This window comes from Metopolophium dirhodum, chromosome 3 (genome assembly GCF_019925205.1).
Source record: "Metopolophium dirhodum isolate CAU chromosome 3, ASM1992520v1, whole genome shotgun sequence".
Taxonomy (NCBI): Eukaryota; Metazoa; Arthropoda; class Insecta; order Hemiptera; family Aphididae; genus Metopolophium; species Metopolophium dirhodum.
Window position 1 is genome coordinate 38,977,480 of NC_083562.1, and position 22,057 is coordinate 38,999,536.

The 22,057-nt window shown below is 27.7% G+C and overlaps 1 protein-coding gene across 2 annotated transcripts in view; it reads left to right on the forward strand.

Annotated features, from left to right (window-relative positions):
• Nucleotides 1–22,057, forward strand: part of LOC132941640 (cyclic nucleotide-gated cation channel beta-1-like) — a 134,236-nt gene that overhangs the window by 61,820 nt on the left and 50,359 nt on the right. For both annotated transcript variants that reach the window (XM_061009781.1, XM_061009782.1), the window contains one exon: nucleotides 4,005–4,155. In XM_061009781.1, coding sequence (XP_060865764.1) covers nucleotides 4,005–4,155 — 151 coding nt within the window. The remainder of the gene's footprint in view (nucleotides 1–4,004; nucleotides 4,156–22,057) is intronic.

Consider the following 22,057-nt stretch of genomic DNA (forward strand, 5'->3'; position numbering starts at 1 on the left):
ATCACGCGGGTAATATGTGTTTTAAAACGATAATGAATATTTAATAAATAATCAAAAAAAAAAAAAAAAATGACTAAGTAAATAATACATAAAAAAAATATTAGGTATTTTAACATTCTGCAGTTAATTGTTTTTAAATAATAGTCATACCTATAGTTTATTATAAACTAATATTTTTTACAAACGAATTTAAATAATTATTTTATATTTAAAGGTATGATTTAAGTTCATTGCAAATGTTATTGTATAATATGTTGGATACTTTTTAACATTTTTTATTTAAGAATTTATGGTTCTGCTTTAAGTGACTGCATTTTTTTGGTGTTAATATTGCTGCAGCTATTGGACTGATATACACGTTTAGTGTTTCATGAAAAGATTTTGATTGAAAAAAAATATATTATTCAATGCAAAATTAATATAAAAGAAAAAATATGAATACCGGAATATTATACTAATGGACTGGTATAGTGCGGTATATAATATAATAAAGGTTAAATGAATCACTTATTTTAAATAAATGTCAATAATTATTAATAGTATGGTGTAGGCTGTGTTACATATTAACAAAAGAAAAATGGCAGTCAATGCGTTTGTATGTTGAAGGAATAAATAAACGTTTTGTTCATTACAAATTAGTTTAATTCATTCAAGACCAACATTTAAAAAATATATAGGTTGAACATTTTACATAAAACACATTATTTATGTTTTTTTATTTTAAATACGTTTAGCTGTAATTTTTACATACATACATACATACATACATACATACATACATACATACATACATACATACATACATACATACATACATACATACATACATACATACATACATACATACATACATACATACATACATACATACATACATACATACATACATACATACATACATACATACATACATACATACATACATACATACATACATACATACATACATACATACATACATACATACATACATACATACATACATACATACATACATACATACATACATACATACATACATACATACATACATACATACATACATACATACATACATACATACATACATACATAGAAACTATACATACTAGAACGGTTGCTACGGTAGTTTACGTATAACTTTAATACCACGAAAATTAAAACAAAATTTACTAGGTTTAACAAAAATTCAATTTTAGTACGCATAACAATATAACGTCACCGTTCGAGGGATTATAAAATGTATGCAATTTTCTTAAGTAAACTTATCGACAATAGCTTTTTTGGTGCGATTCTACTGTTAAACGATTCAATTCGTTGCTAGTGACAATTTCTAATATCGTTACAGTTTTGTTAACATGTACTTGAAATACAAAACTTTTAATGGAGTTTGTGCGAAATTTTGGCTCCAAAAATCGATACTTACTAACTATAATATGAATGCGTTATAAACATTCTACATAACTAAATCGCAAGAATCGCTATTTTTAGGGTTTCTTACATCCGTTGGTAAAAGAAAAAAAAACTATTACATAAGTCACATTTGACAATCCTTTTATTTTTATTGACGTAAGCAACGGAAAAAATGTTTATTTTTTTTAAGGTATCTATTATCTTTTGTATTACCTCGACAGTCGTACACAAACCTTATATTTTAACCTACCACCACGGAATAGAACGTATTTTTTCGCAGTCCCAGCACGCATATAATAATAATTAGTTTTTTAAAAAAAAAACACGTACTATAGTTTTAAGCCTTTTAACGAACAATTCCGAATTTAGTACCTCATTGATTTATTTTAAAAATATTGACGATTTTCATCGTATAATATTTTAATATATTATACAATAAGTGAATTTGCCGCACACGTGATTTTAAGCGTAGCCGTCTCGATTGAAGTGGGCACACTACTTGAAAGTATACGCACTAGCAACATATTTTTTTTCAAGAGATTATAATATTCTCCTTTGGTGTTTTGTTACGTATTTTTATCAATATATACTGAACCGACCAAATATAATGAATACAATTTTAAAATAATACGGATCGAAAGATATTTTAGAAACTTTTTTTAAACGAATACGTGTTTGTATGCAAAAAAATATAATATAATATATTATTCTACACACCGTACTGTAAACCATTGTTTTATTTCCCTCGAACCACATTACCATGGTCAATATATACTATATTATATTGTATATATATTATATATATATATATATATTTTAACACCATATTTATATTATATTTTTCATCTTTAATGACGATTTGTATATGCAAATATCGCACCTATTTAGCTACTTACACCGACGCTTGTCGCTTATTTTTCAGTCATAACTTTGGGTGACGTCGTGAAGAAAAACAACGAATTCGTTAGTTTGTTTAGTATATACTATATAATACCGTATTTCATAATACTCATAATGCGAGTACAATCCTAGTACCTATAGTGTTTTTTATTATTATAATAGTAACAAGACTAATTCTTAATATTCACGATTCAGCGTGAATATTATGATTTAGAGGTTTTTAGGTCCTTCGCTTAAAACTTTTTCAGACAAAATATTAATTATATACACGAGAATATAACCTTATACTCCATACATAAAGCTTGGAACAAAATATTTAAAATATGCAGTTCAAAGTTTTTTTTTTATTATCATCGAGTCACGTTGTGATTTAGACCGAGTGATGGATGACAAAGCAGCTGTGTTTGAGTTCACGAGAAAAAAATTGAACAAACTATATAGGGTGGTCCCCTAGAATCATCTATTTATCACTTCATACTATATAGTTTGAGGCGCTTAAGTGAGGAAACCGTCATATTTGTCTAATAATAATTCTCTCATGGAAAAAATTGAAAAGCCTTTATTTATATATTAGTTGCATTGCCACTTGACTTCACGGTCTATGTTAATCGCATGCTATTCATTAACGACCTAGGTAAAACATTTAAATAATGCAACCATTTAAGGTTTGCTGATGATCCGATAAAGTGCACGAGTATTCAAACTCTCGGGGATGTAATTAATAATTATCATACTTCAGTCTGTGTGGTTTCAATGGCGTGTAATGTGGTTAATGTATCGTTCATAAATATTCCGAAACTGTGTACACATTAACTAGTTCTGATTTTATAAATGGCAGCGTTTTAATATTTTTGTGCAATATTCTAATACGTCCTCCGCCTTAACGTTTAGTACAAACATCAACACAATCTATGGTTAAGGTAGTACATACTTAAGACTGTAGACTTTTTGAAACGCGATTAATGTGAACTCAGTAATCTCATTTGTCTTGAAGACTTATATAGTACACTAGTAAGATCGATTCTTGAATATGCGTTTGTATAGTATATATGCATATTATATGGAATGCTAGACAACAACAGACCCGAAAAATAAGTTGAAAAATATGTAAATATAATATTTTTTAAGAATGATGGCATTTCAGTTAGTCATGACCCGAAAACCGTTAGGAATGGTCGTACACAAATGTCTAAAGTATACGAAAGTCCGATGAAACGGAATGCATGCAAAAACGAATAACGGGTAAAACAGAATGTCCTACAAACTACACCACTAACACGGCTGGGGGACTTCAAAGTCCTAACGTTTAATGCCACAACTAATCCTCCATTCACGGCACCTAAATGGAATACTAATTATGTAAACAGCCCAATGAATCGAATTGTTACTAACCAAATATCCAATAATAGTGATTTCGATTCAATAATAAGCTAGATAAAAATAAATATATTATTATGTTGTTTGTAAAATGCTATGCATGTGTAAATAAAGTATCATGATTAAAATAATATAATCTATGTATAGGTTGTACACAATTGCAAATATTTGCGTGGTCTCTATACTTAGGTACTCATTTTAATGTGCAATTTATAAAAAAATGTATATATTGAGCTGCATATGACTACGTGACTGAGTATAATCTGACTGGAAGTTATATTAATTTAAAAAACGGTTTTATGCGTACACTAACTTGGATTTCGAATTTTTCACAGAAGCAGGAGCAATCAGAGATGGATGAAACTCAGGACCACCGTGCAGTTGTCCAGTGCTATATCTTCGACGATAAAGACATCGAAACCGACGCTGCAGAGGGAGGATTCATTCATCAAACGGTTTTCTACGCGGCAAGTGGCCGAAAAGCAGGTAATAATAATCAAACGCCGGAAATAAATTATTATTGTGTATATAGCCGTAAATTATTATAATGCACCGTATTTACATCTAGGGCCGGTGTGGTAGGAAAATTGGCAGTCACCTAGAGCGATACCATTTTAAGGGTGTCGAATTTCGAATAAACTTCTCTTCTCCCCTAAAAAATTACTTTTAAATAGGGGAAACGTAAATGATATTTTCCTATAGGGTGGCAATAAACCTAAGGTCAGCCTATATATTGTGTGTGTAATATGTACCTACGTACGTAAAGTGCGCATGAAAATTTCGTCCGACTAGTTTTTGTTGAAAAATACCGACTTGACGGCGCCTCAACGATACTTTCATATTATTATGTTGTGTTAAGTACCGTTTACCATTCCCCATCCTTACTATCCCACAATCAGTTTGAGCGAGAATATTTCGCGAGCACTTTCATATAGTTCCCACAGCATTAACACCAAAAAAAATAACACCTTCGCGGTTTGACATCGTTGTCACTCTCATTTGTTTGATCATTTCTATATGTCTGGTCTGTTGCGAGGTTCAAAGATCATAATTTAATTCGTCAAAAAAACGCAAAATAATTATTATAGTAGATAATGATAATATAATATTCGCAACACAACGACACGATATATCGCGTGAATCGTACATATTGCCGTTGTCCGAATAATCGGCCAAAATAGAATCAATACGATTTTTTTTCGTTTCAGAAAGGCCTATTAGTGTCCTATCACGTAATATACTAATATAATATAAATAATAATAATAATATATGGCTCGCTCACGGCATGATAGTAATAATTGTATATATTGTGGTGTACCTACACGTCGTATTAATTTGTTTACACTACAATTGTAACACGGCGTCATGGTTATGCAATACTGCTACTCATATTCGCATGTTCTTTGCTCGACAGATTTTAATAATAATATTATTATTACCTACCTATGTGGCTATGTTATTTGGTATTCGTCATAAATATGATATTTTTACGATATTCTATTAATATAAAATTTTTTAAAACGTTATTGTTATAAGAACATAAACTATCACGATTATAATGATATTGTGTATAAATGTATAATAATGCCGTAGTTTTATTGAAATAATGCTATTCAAAATGTAAAGTCTTAACAATTAATTAATAGTTTTAAACGAAGTTGCCCTATTGTTGCCGCGGTTGTTAAATATAATTACCTAAAACCATTGTTTGCTTTACTTGCATCGTACCACAAGTAGAATTTTTATATGATCAAAATTCAATTTATTATTATTCAAGTAAAACTTGATACCACTGTTAGACGTTTCAAAATAAATATAAATAACCAATACAAATTATATAACCAAAAGTATATTTTCAAAAATTATTTTTAACACACCAAGTGGCAGAAAAAAATACAATGAATACAATTAGAGTTCCGTCTCAATGCAACAACGAATTTTTAAATCCTTAGAACTGTCATAACAAAACGTATCATATTTTACTTAAAGTTATGTAAGTCTTCCAATTAAAAGTGAAGGTATCAAACTGGATAAATGTCATCAATATTCAAATATCAAAATATAATATACGTTATTCGATCTAATTTATTTATTTTTTCTTCCTACGTCTTTTCTCATCTCGTATATAATGTGTGTGTGGGTGTACGTGTGTTCGTGTGTGTGTGTGTGTGTGTGTACCATTGCGCATCAAATATTTGAAAAGAAGTTTTACGTAATATATGCATACAATTGAACATAATATATACAGAATGATAACCCATACCGTGTTTGTCCCCGTCAATAAGTTGTTGGTATATTTGATTTTTTTTTATCTAATTTTTAGTTTTTACCATATAAAATGGATACTCATAGTTGTGTGGTGTATTACATAAAAATATTTCTTCAAAAGCATATATATATATGTACCTTATGTATATGGTAATAGTTTTCATTAATCTATGTAGGAGCATAAGGATAAAATGTGATTGATGAATTGAAATGTGGTGAGATACTATGAATGAATTAATTTTTTACTAGTGAAAAATAATAATGGTGAAAATATTGGCTCTTATAATGTAGTTGTTTTAACAGTATATTCAAAAACGATGTAAATGGATAATATTTGTACGCATTATTCAGCTCCTTTTAATTATAAAATAAAATGTATTCACATCAAAAACTGTTTACGTAAGAATGTTTAGAAGGCACGTTGTAAAAATATTATATCTCGGTTATACATTAAATTACAATTATTATATACTAAAATAATATTTACAAGCTACGTGACGTTGTTTATTATCATATTAAAAGCTTTTAAAATAACTAAAGAATACCTCACATAAAATGGTAGGAATAATTACAAATAATGACGATTATTATCATAGAATTGAAGATGATTTTTTCAACATAATACTGAATAAATCTTTTTTAAACTTGATTTCATACCATTATATATCACGTTCTCTGATATTTTAATAGTAATTGAAAATAAAAAAAACCGTTTTACTTTTAAGTATAATATTGTCACTGGGTATATCATATAATATACCTGTTCAATTATATTATATATTTTTATATGACTTATGCGTTTTATTGTATTGTAGACAACTATTAAAAAATACGTCGTTGGCGTATTATACAACTAACTATACAATATACTATATTATTATAGTATTTATATAGTCTATATTTATGTGCAGCCATGAGACCATGGTGGTAACATATTTTTCTAAATGTTTTTTTCACAAATAAAATGCTGTTTAACTTTTAATAGAATTTTGTCAACAATCGCTCTAGTTTATATAGGTACATGTGTAATCACTACTATTGTATAATAAATTATTCTCTCTTTATTTAATAATTTTATTATTATAATTTAAAAACATTTTCAATCTCTTATAAAATATATATTGAAATACATATAAACACATTATTATGTTACAAATAGTCTCGATTGTAAAGAAATGACACGATCACGTTGTTGTTACTACATTGTAGGCTAAGATTCATGTAATTTACGGCCAAATATTTGATCAATGAGCTCATTTTCTGAAGAAAAAATGCAATTTTCAACCACTACAAATACACTTAAAGCCAGTGGCGTAGCGAATCATGTTTTTCAGAAGCAATTGCTTCTGGTTTCTGGGGGTTGGTGGTGGGGTCATAACCTCATAAAGCTCACATACACGGACAATCTTTGAACTTTATTTTGGGTGCTACCCCACAACCCTATTTGAGCATATGAGTATCGTATAGATCAGTTTGAGTAGGGTGGGGTAGGTCATAAATAATTTGTTCGCTTCCACATGATTTAAAGTTCGCTACGCCACTGCTTAAAGCTATAAGATATTTAAATTGTAACACAACATAGGTAGTGTATAAATCTATATATTTTACTATTGTATAACAATATTCAATTATAATTATTTTTTTCTTTCTGTGAATCAAACTATCAGTTAAATACTTAAAAGAAAGAAGTCTATTTTTAACAACGATCGCCTATACATTTTATGAATTGAAATGAGTGCACAAACGTAGTAAGCTACAATTGATTTTAAATATTGAATTCGCTTTACTCACTCGACTAGAAATATGATAAAGTATAATATTATAGTAAATAGTTTTTTTTTTATATCATGTAAAATAGGAATTCTGTTTTGCTAGGACATTAGTTTCTTCTTTGTCAAATTTTATTATAATCTTATAAACGACGCACTTTCAAATATTTTATACATGTTTAAGTTTATGACAAAAAAAATTTTCCGTCGTTTTTAAAAGTTATTCTATGAGATTCGTACATTGATTGATTTAAAAAAACATTTTCGTATCGTAAATAAACATACAAATTTATAAAAATTGAATAGGTCATCGGGGAGAGTTACTGTAAGTTTGAGATCTATTGGTTCATAATTGTGTCATTCGAAAAGAGTTTCCAAGTAAAGCCAAAAATAGTGAAGATTTTATTAAAAAGAATGGTATATAATAATATTTTAACAGCTTTATTTTTTGATGTTTTAATTATTTTTTCAAAAAATGACTGAATATTAATGCCTAAGAAATTTGAAACATATCGTTTTAAAACAAAAACACGTAAGAAATTCGCAATCTTTATAAGCACTGTATGGAATTTTTCGAGTGTACATAAAAAAAATTCCCTGGGAAGAAAAAACGTATTTATTAGGAATATTGTAAAATCAATACCTTCCTTGCTATACATATAATCTATATAGATACCTAAAATATCTACATTTGTATGACTTAAATACTTAAATACTTAAATAATATTATATAGTAAGATGCTTAAAAATAACGTTAAAGTATTGTTGGTTATTTTACTTATAGATATATTTTTACTATCATAATAATAATAACTTACTGTACAAAATCGATATTATATATTGTTAATTTAAAATTGATTCATTTATAATTTATAATTACATTAATATTTATAAATATTTATAATCTGTAAGGTTAATTTATCAGGTGTACACAAGTATACATAATATTCGAGACAGTTAAAATATTTCATCCTCGAGTTAATTTATGTACAATAATTTAACAAGTTTATTTTTTTTTCCAGAATTTGAATGTTGGTACATTTTTATTGTACTATATATACATTATTTCTGAAAATTGCATGTAATAGATAATAATATATTTCTCAGGAATTTCAAATTGTATTCAATATTGAACAAACCATTTAATTACTATAGTTTATAATTAAGTAAGTTTATACATGACGTAGTATATAGATAACTAATATAAATATTTTAAGCTGTAATACGTCTAAAAATAAATTGAAGTGATTTTTACCCCGGCAACTATGGCCGTTAGCTGTTTTGTTATTTTGTAGGGGGGAACGGTTGGAACGGTTGGTTGAAACACGTTTTTAGGTTTAGCAGAATTTCAATTGGGCACCCGTAGGTTTCTGCCATGCCCAGTCGGGGTTAGGTTATATACCTATATTATGAAGGGCTAAAAAATATAACGTGGTATTGCCATGTTTATCAAAACTAAGTTCTATATTAATTCAAAAATTGATAATATGGTAGGAAGTTCATTTTGTCATTATTTTGGAGCCAACTTCCCTTTAAATTATAGATAAATGCATATTATAAAGAGTAGTTCGCAGGTCAAAACGTTGTTTTTCCACACCCCTTATTTTTTCATAACATGTTGATTCCAATCTTGTGTCATACGTATTATTTTCCGTACATAGTAGGTACCTTAGGGTCTAATATTCAATATTCTGTTTTCTCATAAGGTGTTATTTCCAATACATTTTAACAAAACGTATTATTTCCATAACTGTGACATAACATCGTTAATTTTTATCAAACTGCATTACGTTACCTATAACCAATTTTAGTTTTAAGTTTTCGTAAATACATACAGAGCTATGCACTGATAGTAAAAGTGTTAACATTATTCATTATAACATTATATACTTATGCAAGTAATTTAAATATTTTTAGCGATTTCGTAAAAGCACAATAATAGTGCGTTCAGTGAGAAACCAGCAAGCTCCGCTTAGAATAGGTTTTTAGTTTGCGATGATTTATCATCGCATTCAAATAAGTATACGATAATAATGCGCCACTATACCGCGCCGAGATGAACGAGGGGATAACGAATGCCCCTATAAAGCCCGGTTTCTGTATCCAGTCCGCCTTTTTTTTTTACAATAAAATGTCTTTCTAAATATTCTATATAATATATATTATACATAATACATATATATATATATATATATATATATAAATAATATTACAACAATACACCGTACAGTCATCAGTTGCACAAATATTGTGCTTGTGACTTATATTATTTATTTTATAACAATATCTATGTATATATAATATATATATTACTTTTATAAATGTTTAAAATTCATTAAACAAAAAAACGCAATCATTCTTAGTTTAGATTTTCAATGCAAGATTTTTAGATTTACAGGAAAAGATGTTGTTATTTCAGAGTTTTTCATATTTTGTTAAAATCCTTATATTTACTCCTTTTGCACTACATCAAAGATCAAACACCTATAATATTTCTGTAGATAAAATTGTTTGCATTTTCTGCTTTTAATGGTTTACATTTTAAAACATATTTTAATGTTATCCTTTTTTCTTCTTCATAATAATTTCTTCACCTTAGTTAAACATAAATAATAATAAGTAATATTTTATAACTTATAGTTCACACTTTGTTATATTCATAGAAGTTTCTTTAAAGTCATATTTTTTTAGATTGAATGTAACTGATAAAATTATTTATACTTTTGACGCCTTGTAAGTTGTATTTCAATATATCCAGTTGACATTTTTAAAAGTGTTTGTGAACAGTTATAACTTTTAATAGTATTATTAAATGTACACAGTTTTTTAAACATGAATAAATCGAATACCTAATTATTTGTTATTAGTTAATAAACAAATCTATAATTAGTTTTTAGGAAGTAATATAATATCATATTATTATAATCGTGGGAGATACTTAAGTGGATTTCCTTTGTTACCACTATTATTTCTAAGAATTAATATAATAAGGATGAGTTTTTAATTTAGGTAATTTAAAATTGAATACTATTATTCAATTATAGTATCATGAAAATGTAATAATATTTTAAAATGGTCAACAATTGGAAATCTTATGGCTCCGTTTTAAATTATTACATTAAACTATTAAATCATACTGTGTATAGTTAATATTCATTGTTACTACTTATATTTTAATTACCTATTTATACCTACTCAATTATATAGTATTATTTACCAAAATAAAGTAAAAGGTCCTTTTCCTTGCGACAACAATAATAATATTATAATATTATTTTATTTTACTTTACGTTTTTATATTTTAGAACTTATTATAGGATTATTGGATTGTAGGATTATTGTACTCTGTACATCCAAAATAATAGTTTGACTAATTTTGAGTTCAAAATTAAGTATTCAAAAATCCAGTCACTATTATTTAAAAAGTAAAAATATGGATTTCAAATTTAGCAAAACATGTGTTGTTTATACATTTTATCGAATGCCTAATTCAATTTTATTTTTTTTTGATAGCGAATTTAAATTGCATCCCTTATATTCAGTAAAAATAAGCATTTGTAATTTTTGTGGTGGACCATTAAAGTCAAGCAGGTATTATATTGCACGTTAATAATTAACATAATTATTGTGTTTTTGAGTTAAAATGAATAATAATACTTAATATTATACTACTATTTTGCTCTGATGCCACCATTATGGCCCTGCTTATTTTTTATCGTATTAAAATCACGTGAGTAAAAATCAATAACTAATTAATTTCCTAGCTAGGTAATAAAACAAAAATTTTACAAAAACGATGTATTGCGGAACATTGGTTAGTTCCCGCAGTGCTTGCGTATATCTCATATGGACGAAATGTTCTTTTTGCGGCTCATTAGGCATAGATATTATATTGTGGACTTCATTCTTAAAAAATCATTTTACTATGTATACGCTTTGCGGTTTGCCCCCCCGTAGTGTTGAATTTCCGAGAAACTTTCTACTCCCGGATGTAATATACCTATTAGTGCATTATAACTTTGCATCACAAAACAACCCTTACCTATAACTTAATTCAAGGTTTAATATGGTTTTGGCGTTTGTGCTGAAGTCTATCGTGTAATTAAATATTTTCACTGTTTGTACCTAGTACTCGCGGTTATGTTAACGGCCCCATGTGTTACCAGCAGCCCCAAAAATCGTGCGCACGATTGGCCAAGCTTTAAAATGGAATAACATCACTGCAGTTTTTTTTCAAAAGTTTTCCGTTTATGGATTTGTGTACATTCGCATGACGTATTAACCAAAACGTTAAAATTAAACGCAAAAAAGGATACGTCCAATAATACTCGATGATGAGTAACGTAGTATAGTATATTCTTATATAATTTCTTATATTATATAGTTTTTGTTTCCGGTGTTTGCGTCGGATGAGTTTGTGGCACGTTAACCGAAAATAATAAAAATAACTCGTACCTACGTGACTGTTGTCTGAACCAAGTATAATATTGCACGTGGTCCGATTTCGCGTGTGTGGATAGAAGTCATCATATTTCTAAAAATGAACGAAACCGTCGCGTGTCCGCCCACCCACCCTTCCCCATCAGTATCGAACTTTAATACGTGCAACTTTCATGTCATCCCACCTATCCTGCAGCAGTATTGTCGAATTCTGGACGATGGCCAACATAAGGATTTGTCCTTTTCACGTGTATACACTGAAAACATCCCCTTGGGGACTGTGGTTTACACGGTTATGATGAAGCGCTAGTAGGACTCTGCAGGGAGGGAGTTTAGCCTTTTCTCCCCACCCTACACTTTCACAAAGACTAAATATTACCACACACGAATTAAAAGTTGGGTTAGGTTTAAGCCACGTGGTATAATTTTTTTTTTTTAATTCTAGTTTATAATTTGTTTATAATTATAACCATGACACTATACTTCATATGACTATTATATTTTCGCTGATCCAAAAACCATATCGATGCCACTGCCTTCCCCCCTGAAATTGTAGTTGTGAAATAGTTATTGAAACTTTTACAGCACTTATGTTGTGGTCGAAATACTTATTATGGCCACTTTTCAATTTTTACCAAATGTATTTATAAAATCCAGTTTGATCAGGGGCATCGGGCAGACGATAGCACAGTTTGCAATAAATCTAATATAGGAAGTTATACATACATTATCAAGACGTAGGGAAATTGATATGGCTATTTGTTTTAATATGTAATGAAGCGATTCGAACGCGTATTGAAACCGGGATTCAAACTAAATCAAGTTTATCGTATATCAAAATGTAAAAAATATTCTGTATTATTTATACCTTAAGTAGGTATTCTTGAGTCAGTGACCTACGATGACATGGTGTGTAAATAAATAATGTATAAATGTCTGTAACTACTTAAATTGGCCTATCAAATAATCAATAAACCATACAATATAGTGTGTGTGTATAGGATTCAATTTATATATACCAACATCTCTTTGTATAAAAAATAAAGATCGAATAATTTAATAAAAAACATGTTTACATACTCATCGATGCAAAATGTAATAGTCAAACGATTATAAGCTTTTAATATTCAATGTATAGATGTTTTATTGAACAATACAAATTGTATGTATTTAGACAACACAGCAGTTTAGTTATTATAAAAAAATTTAAAAGTATATAAATAAAAATGTAATAATAAATAGGTACTTGTGATGAATTTTGATTATAAAATATTTTATAAAATCCAAATATTACACTAAATAACTACGATTTAGTTTCAAATGTTGATATTCATATTCTTCATTGATATTTGTATTATATATTTATATACATATTAAAATTACATATTTCGGGTCCAGGTAGTTGTCCTCAGTTACTAACGTGTTCTGAGGTCAAGCATCGGCCAGCGTCCCTAGCTTCCGGATGGGTGACCACCCGGGTTTTTAGTGACGAATCTTCACCCCACATACACGTGTTCCTCAACAAACCGTAACCCTCCTACAAAATTCTAATAACGATGGTTACCGATGTATAAGACCAATAAAAATTGTTTTTTACATATATCGGGGTTTTTATTTCATGAATTTTAAATCATATTGTAGTTATCAATTGACATGTTTTTTTCTTAGTTAGTTGTATTTTTTAACTGCACGTTATCAATTAATAGGTATACCTTTATTTATTAAATTCTTTCACATTTTAAAATACTTAAATAGGTTGTATCCTACACTTTCAACAAAAAAACAAAAAACAATTCTTTCAAATGCAAATTATAAAATTACATGGTACCCATTTTCTAGAAAATAAAAATAAACCATACTAAATATTTTAAGCACAAAAACGTGAGCGTAATTATAAATTAAAATCAATTTTTAAAAACATTTTATCGGGCTGGATATTACATATATTTTATACTTAAGTTATCCCGATTCCACCTGGCTCAATTATTTTTCTTTAGTTCCTAGTATTTTTAATATTATAATGTTCATGTTTTAAAATATCGAGTTATCTCATGCGTTCGTTTTTTTAAAAATACTTTTATTCTTATCGTCATTATTTTTCGTTTAAAAACATTTTATACATTACCTCAACGTTCAATATAATCATAAATATAAACTCAAATACTTAATGTTATTTTCTTAACTACAAAATAAAATATTTTAATCAATCGTAAATGCATTTTATTTTAAAAGAATATAATCGATCTTGATTAAATAATATAAATGCATAATGCATATAGTTTGTATATAAAATATAAATAGAAAATAACTATTAATTAATAATAAAAGTTATATTTATCATTGAGGATATAAAATAAAGGTACTATCAGAATAATTATTTAAAATTAATTCCAATTTTAAAGTAAGTATTTCAAGATATTTTTGTTTAGAATTTATTTAACACAACTTAAAGCTTTTAACAATCAATAATAATAGTCAATAGCTCTACAAATGTGTTGAATTCGGGTAAATGAATAGGTTAAAACTAAAACTAAAAATGTAATAAGTATTGTAAAAGAAGTCGGGTTATAAGTTAAGTTTATAGATATTGTCAACAACAATGTATTAAAAATTTAATTTACGAGAAATCAATACATTATAAATAAAACTGCTGCATAATGTAAAAAATAAACTCTTAAATCATTACAATTTTATGGTAAATGAATCTCAAGAAGATTTATACGTGACATAAAAATCTAAAGTGAATTCCATTTCGTTAGCCTCGTGCGGAATATTTTATTATGTATTTTACGGTTTTCTATGTTAAACGATTTTTAAAGTTAATATTAACGTATTTTAATACTTATCGTCGTACGGAATTGCATGCTACTAGACTTCTAATTAAGGGCCAAAGGGGCACCTGAATCTTTCATGTTAGGATGAAAATAATTAGTAGTTAAAGTGATAAATTTAATTTAAAATTTATATCATTTTCAATACCTCGAGGGGTGCTAATTTAAAGTTTAAGCATGCTAATGACCCAAAATTCCTCTCACTAGTGGCACTATAATGGGGGTGTATAAGCAGATAGTAATTTTCGTGTTTTTACCATTGAAAATGAAATATATTTTTGTCATATTTCAAGCATTATTCAAACTTGCATAATGAGTATTTTATCTAAGTTATATTAATTTAATATGACTCACGTTAATATAATATATTGTATAATATTGCACATTATAAAAAGACAATTTAAAATTCCTTAGAAATCTAACTTTGAGTTTTAAAATAAAGAGTGTATGATATTACAAGTAGCTCTTTATTTTCTAATTTTTTTTTTAATGTTAGATTTAGAAATAAATTTAAACAAGTAAAATAATAAAAAAAAAATTATACGTCCGAATAAAATTAAAAGTGTTACTACAATTTCTACAATTAATATTAAACAAAAAAAAGTTTTTGGCAATGTTTTTCATTTCATTTGAAAAATATACTTTTTTCAACAAATTCAATTTTTTCCTCCAAGTAGAAAATAATAATGTAATTTTGGCTCATAACCGGAAACTTCCTTGTCAAATATTATATTTGTATGACACCAATATAGAAAGTTCTCAGTCACATATTTTATTAACTACAAACAATATAATTTAAAATATTATGGTGTATCATCTTTGAATAATACAAAATACATTTTATTCATTAGATTGTAATCATACAAATTTAAAATATAAACTACTATGAGCATTAAGGTTTAAAGAGATAAGTACAAACGAAATGGCGCAAGTTTTTATTTTTAATGATTTTGAACCCTGAAATTTCTTAATGGATGTGTTAAATTTGAATTCAATAATCATTGTATACGAAAAACGATTATGAGCGAAGACGGTCTATCAGACTATAATATTACTTAGTACATTTTATGATAATATTATTGTGATTAAAGTAATTTTTTCTATTATGCCTTAGTACTACGCAGTATAGGTAAAATTAATTCTTGCCAAAAAAAATTGAAGAGATTTATGTATAATCGTAATTTATATAATATTTTAAAGTACCTATAACCTATTATTATATTAAATTTAGTAAATATTTCTTTGAAAGCATCTAGTAAATACTAAAATTATCGACCTGTTATAGAAAGCTGTGAGTATTTTCAAGTAAAAAATGTATAATACAATTAGGCACGCACCTCTTTCACATATAATGTAGGTATCTTGTTTGTCTACAAATTGTTATGGCCAATTTATCTACCAATTTCTAAAAACACAATGTTGTAGATTCTGAGAGTAGAATATTGATTTTACAATAATGATTTTTTTTTGTCTGTCATCGCCTTTTGAGGCAGTAATAATGCTTAGATTTTCAACTTCAATATCTTTTCTGGTTGGAATGTGATGGTATTTGGAAGGAGGAGGGGGGAGGGGGGTCAAAACTCAAAATTCCCAGACATTTTCTAAAGAATTGGGAAAAGCGAGAATTTTTTAGTAAAACCCGTTTTTGAAAAAGTCATTGTAATTTAAAAACGAATAACCATTAATACTTGACATTTTCACCAAATGTATGGAAAATATGCAGATAACAATATTTGTAGTTTTTTTAGCATCGTTTGCATACGTTTGTAAATTACTATTTTTTTAATTCTTTAATATCAATAAAAAAACATCATAAACTAATATACCTACTTGGTAATTTAAACTGACGACTGTATACATTCGAAACCGTCTTATTTGTATGCAATTGTTTATCATTGAATTCAAATTGAACACACACTAACCTTACTCGCATTGACGTGGCACACTCGACACCAACTGCACAGCAGTGTGGAGATACCTATACTTTTATTTTAACGAACATAATTAATAAAGAACATATTTTAAGGGTCAAATAATTTGAGCTACCTATGTATGGCGTATACTATAAAGTGATAACACAGTCAACTTCCCTTGTAAAACTACTTTTAACTTTTAACTCGATACAATTGTTTACCCGGCTCAGTTCCAGGTTATCTTAAGTTATAATTCCACCTTGTCATATATTCATACCACGCGTATAGAGAATGTCCCATGGCCCTTATAAAACTATTCTTTTCTTAAATCCGCTAAATCATGGTCCATAATAACTAATAATGATTAGATGTCTCCGCATATGCGATGTATATTTGAACATGTTTAATTGATTTTGATCCATGTGAAAATAACAAGTCGAGTTTATAGGTGTAACAGCTGTGTATGAAAATTGAAGAACATTGCTTTTGGATATTATGTTTATTTAATAATCGAGCGGTTTCGTTTCTTATTTTTTGTCGAACAACAGCCGTACGGCTACCCCGGGAAATGTTTTTCACGCTAGTTTTTTTCCAAAATTTTATTTTTATCTATATTTTATTTTTTTATTTTTTTGGGTAACCCGCGGCAACATAGGCCATTGGGTGTGGGGGAGGGTACTGTAGGTTTTTATATTGGGTAGGTTTGTACACGTGTGTGTTGTGTTTTGGTAGAATTTCTAATGGGGCACTCGTAGGTTTCTGCCGTGCCCCGGGTGGGGGGATGGCGGCACTTGTCCTCCGGACACCGTGACTTACACGGAGAAAAATGCCGCCCGGTGGCCGAGGATCGAACTCGGACCGGCTGTGCCGAATCCATCGCGTTAGACCGCTCGGCCACCTCGTCCCCCTCTATATTTTATATATTATATTGTAAGTCTAGAATTATTTGTATTTTTTTACCTCGTTTCGTCGTTTTACAGGCAGAATTAACTATGTTGGTACCTATTTTTTTTTTTTTATGAAAAGATTTATTTCGTTAGATACAAATATGTTACGTAACGAATAACTATCGACCAGGGCCGTAACCCGGGGGGGGGGGTTAAGGGGTTCAAACCCCCCCCCCCCCCCCCCCTTTAGAAAAATAGAAAATTTAAAAATTTCTAGTTTATTCTAAAATTTAAAAAAAAAAATTTTAAACCATTTTTTTTTGAACTGAATAAATAATAAATACTTTATATATCTATATTATGATCGATTTATGTATGTATATATTTATAGTATAGTGCTCAAGGTGGCAAGGTGTATGATAGCGTAACCGTATCTTATAAAATTTCTATCTATGGAACTGAACCCTCCCCATAGAAAATTCTTAGCTACGGCCCTGCTATCGACAGACAAATATGTATATTACTCGATTACGTAATGGACACTCTACAGTTCTTAAAATATTGTATTATACATAATTTAATTATTAGTAAGATACATAATATTGGTGGCACACAACGTTTAACAGTCATCAAATTTATAGTTTATTATAATTTATAATATATGAATTTTGTTATAGTATAAAGGTTTGCTCTAATCAAGTTATACTTATAATAAAATGAATTTATTATAGGTTACATTAATTAATTGATTATTTAATTATATTACAAAGGTATTTAATGATAATAAAATCCTACGAAGAGCAAGGAAAACTCATAAGACAAATAAAAATAAAATTATTTTATATGGAATATTCTGATAAAGGGCACGGAATTCGTCGAATATTATGACAGAGTCGCAGCTAGATAGAGAAACAGCCAAACACATCATGGTTATTTGTTTTCATAGAAGATCCTTCGGAATATTATTATTCTTGGAGAAGATATTGTTGAACAATGTTTAGCTAAAAATTTCACTCCGTAGTGATTTCACAGACATATCTTATTTCAATGATGATTTGCGAGAATCACTGCCTTTTTGATCTCGCATAATGTTAAGTACATTTTATCAGAATATTATTTTTAATTTTTATATAATATTGTTATTGACTGAAAATTGATTTTCCAATATAGCTAAATAAAATAAAATTTCATAATGTGTACCTACATAATATTTTTAACGTTTTATTAAGTTGTTATTCTATTAAATATTTTGAAAAAAGCACCAAAACAATATATTATAAACAATTTATAACTTTTTAAATAATCGATTTGTATTCAAAAATGTGTATATTCAACAATAGATATTTTTTATGTGTTTAGTCTTGATTTTCACTTACAGTTAGGTTTTGAAATTGCAAAATATGACAAAAGGTTTTAATTTATGAAATGTCCTTTCATAGAAACAATTTCTTAGATTCAAAAATAACGGTTATAGTATCAGATAATTTGTTAATAAACTCTTATCAACCTTTATTATGTTTGTTACATTTTTGAATTTGACAAGAAAGGTTAATATTGTTTTTAATTATCTATTATTTAAATCAGGACTTTCAATGGTTATTAACATATTTTAATATTTTATGCGCATGACCGTGTAGTCTAAGAACTTTAAACTCAGTATGTCCTACCAATATATTTATTGGTTTTATCAATCATAAGATAAATTAACTCGTAGTTATCGCACTACTGTTATTTTTTCTTCTTATCGCTATAATAAGTTAAATAAATCAAAAAAAAATCACGACGAAAGTACTTACTCGTCATTTCAGATAATACTGGAGCTATTAGTTTATTGGTTCTTACAACAACGTTCCATTTAAAATTATTTTTCTACAACATCATAGTCATTACTGTAGATTGGAAATTGAACGCACAAATGTGAAATTATGGTACCTTTGGATTTTTCTTGTGTGTTATTTCAGACAAACTCTAAAAATTATCAAAGAATATCAAAATAAAAATAAAATACATTTTAAAGTAATATAATATAACGTTAGAGATAAAGATACACATCCCACAACCAACTCCAGTCAACGTTTCTCATATATACATTAAACAATATACATACATAATATATATATATATATATAAACATATTTTTATATAAATATATTATTTTGAACAGATTAATCATGAATCGTTATAATCTTATCTTAACATATTATAAAACAAAGGCCCTTTTTCTCTCTTTATGCTTAGATCTTTAAAACTACGCAACGGATTATATTGGGGTTTTTTAATTGATAGGGTGATTCAAGAAGAAGGTTTATATGTTTGAGTGAGTCCCTGAATGGTTTAGATTCACAATTAGACTCAGTGGGTTCATCCCGGAGAGGTACTCAAACAGGTATTTTGAGATTTACGATAGAAATTTTTGTTTATAAATGGTTGCTATATTGGTTATAGGAGAAATATAGGAAATTAAAATTGGAGGGTGTATTCAGCTTGATTTTTCAACTCATATAGGATGTATAGATAAAAGGTAGCTCACACATGAAAAAAGAAATTTTTTTGTCAATCTAAATGGTTGCAATTCGTTACATATTATATTAATATTATAATTAGAAGAAATATGATATATTCATTTTGTACAAATATATTTATTAAAAATACAAATCTTTGGCCTGGACAACGCCGGGCGGGACGGCTAGTATATTATATATCAATGTAATAATTATTGTTTATACAGACGATCAGTTTATCAAATTTTTTCTTTACTTTTTTTAAAATTTTTTTTTTATGTTATCACTATAATAATATTAAGTATAAAATATATAAGTATATAATTTAAATTGTTGTTAATATGTACTAATTTTAGACTAATATGACTTGTGATTTAAGAAACATGCAGTAACTTAGTAGATCATCATAACGTATTTATTTGCAGATTTCATCGACGCAAACTTGTAACATTTAAAACTGCTATATTTTTTGATAAACATGGTAGACACGTCGTCTCTTTGTTTCATAGTAGTTAAGTACGTTTTGCTACTTTAAATATATGCGTACAGTGTATTTAATATGTATATAGTATAATGATCAAGCGCCTTCAATGTTTATTTTAATCGAATATAACGTAAGACGTAGTAATTGTTGACATTGTATAAGACGCCGTGCATACCTAGTGACTGGTGAGTGGTGAGAAAATAAATAACATATTATTATATTATTAAGTATAATGTCCCGACAACAATACCACGGTGTATACATATTACATAATAGGAATGCTTCGGTAGGTAAATAGTAAATATAGGTACATTAAATTAGAGTAATATAGCGAATTATGCTAAAAAGGTAACAGACGGAGGTAAACACTGATAATAAAAAAAGGGAAATACATCAATAATTATTTGAAACGATAATATTATTATGAAAAGGGATTAAATAAATTAAAAACAATATAAAAATACGCGGCGCCGTGTATTTTGATTACTTTCGTGTACTTTTTCAGGTAAACGACATAGGTGTCTAATATATATACTGTATACAGTATTATATAACATATATACGGAGTGATCTATTCAGCCTATGTCACTCGATATTTCAGAAAATACAATCGTTTTTGAAAATATTTCTTTTATACGATAGCTGTCTTTAGAAAAAAGTATTTATGGACATACATTTAATATTAATATGATACAATTATCATATTTTTTTTCTATGAATGACATACATTTTAAATTTAATATTCCGAAGAAGAATATTATTTAGAGTATTTTGATCTACAACAATTAAATTTTGGACAAGTTTAATATTTATTACTTATGAGTATTTAAAGTTAAGATTAGTAGACTTAATGTTTTGAAGGATACCCTTGTACGACTCAGTTCTAATCTAAACTTTAAATACTTATAACTCATACAATACTCATCCAAACTTCAATTTTTGAATATTAAAGTACTCCAAAAAATATTCTGCTTATTGAAATAAGGAATTACAAATACGCGTCGACACTGAAAAAGTAAAAAAATAAAGTTTAAATTGATAACGATATAAAAATTAGAAGAAAATAATTTTTTTTAAACGACTTAAAAATTAGATTAAAAAATAATTATTCAAAAACTTTAATAGTTTTTGAAATAATAAATTAGTGTTTCACGTTAAATTGATCACCCGGTTACCTATAATAATAGTGACTAACTAACAACATAAAACTAAATCGGACCAACTACCGATTGTAGACATTATATTATATTTAAATGTATTGCGGTGTGGCGCGGTCCATAAATTCACCTGTGGA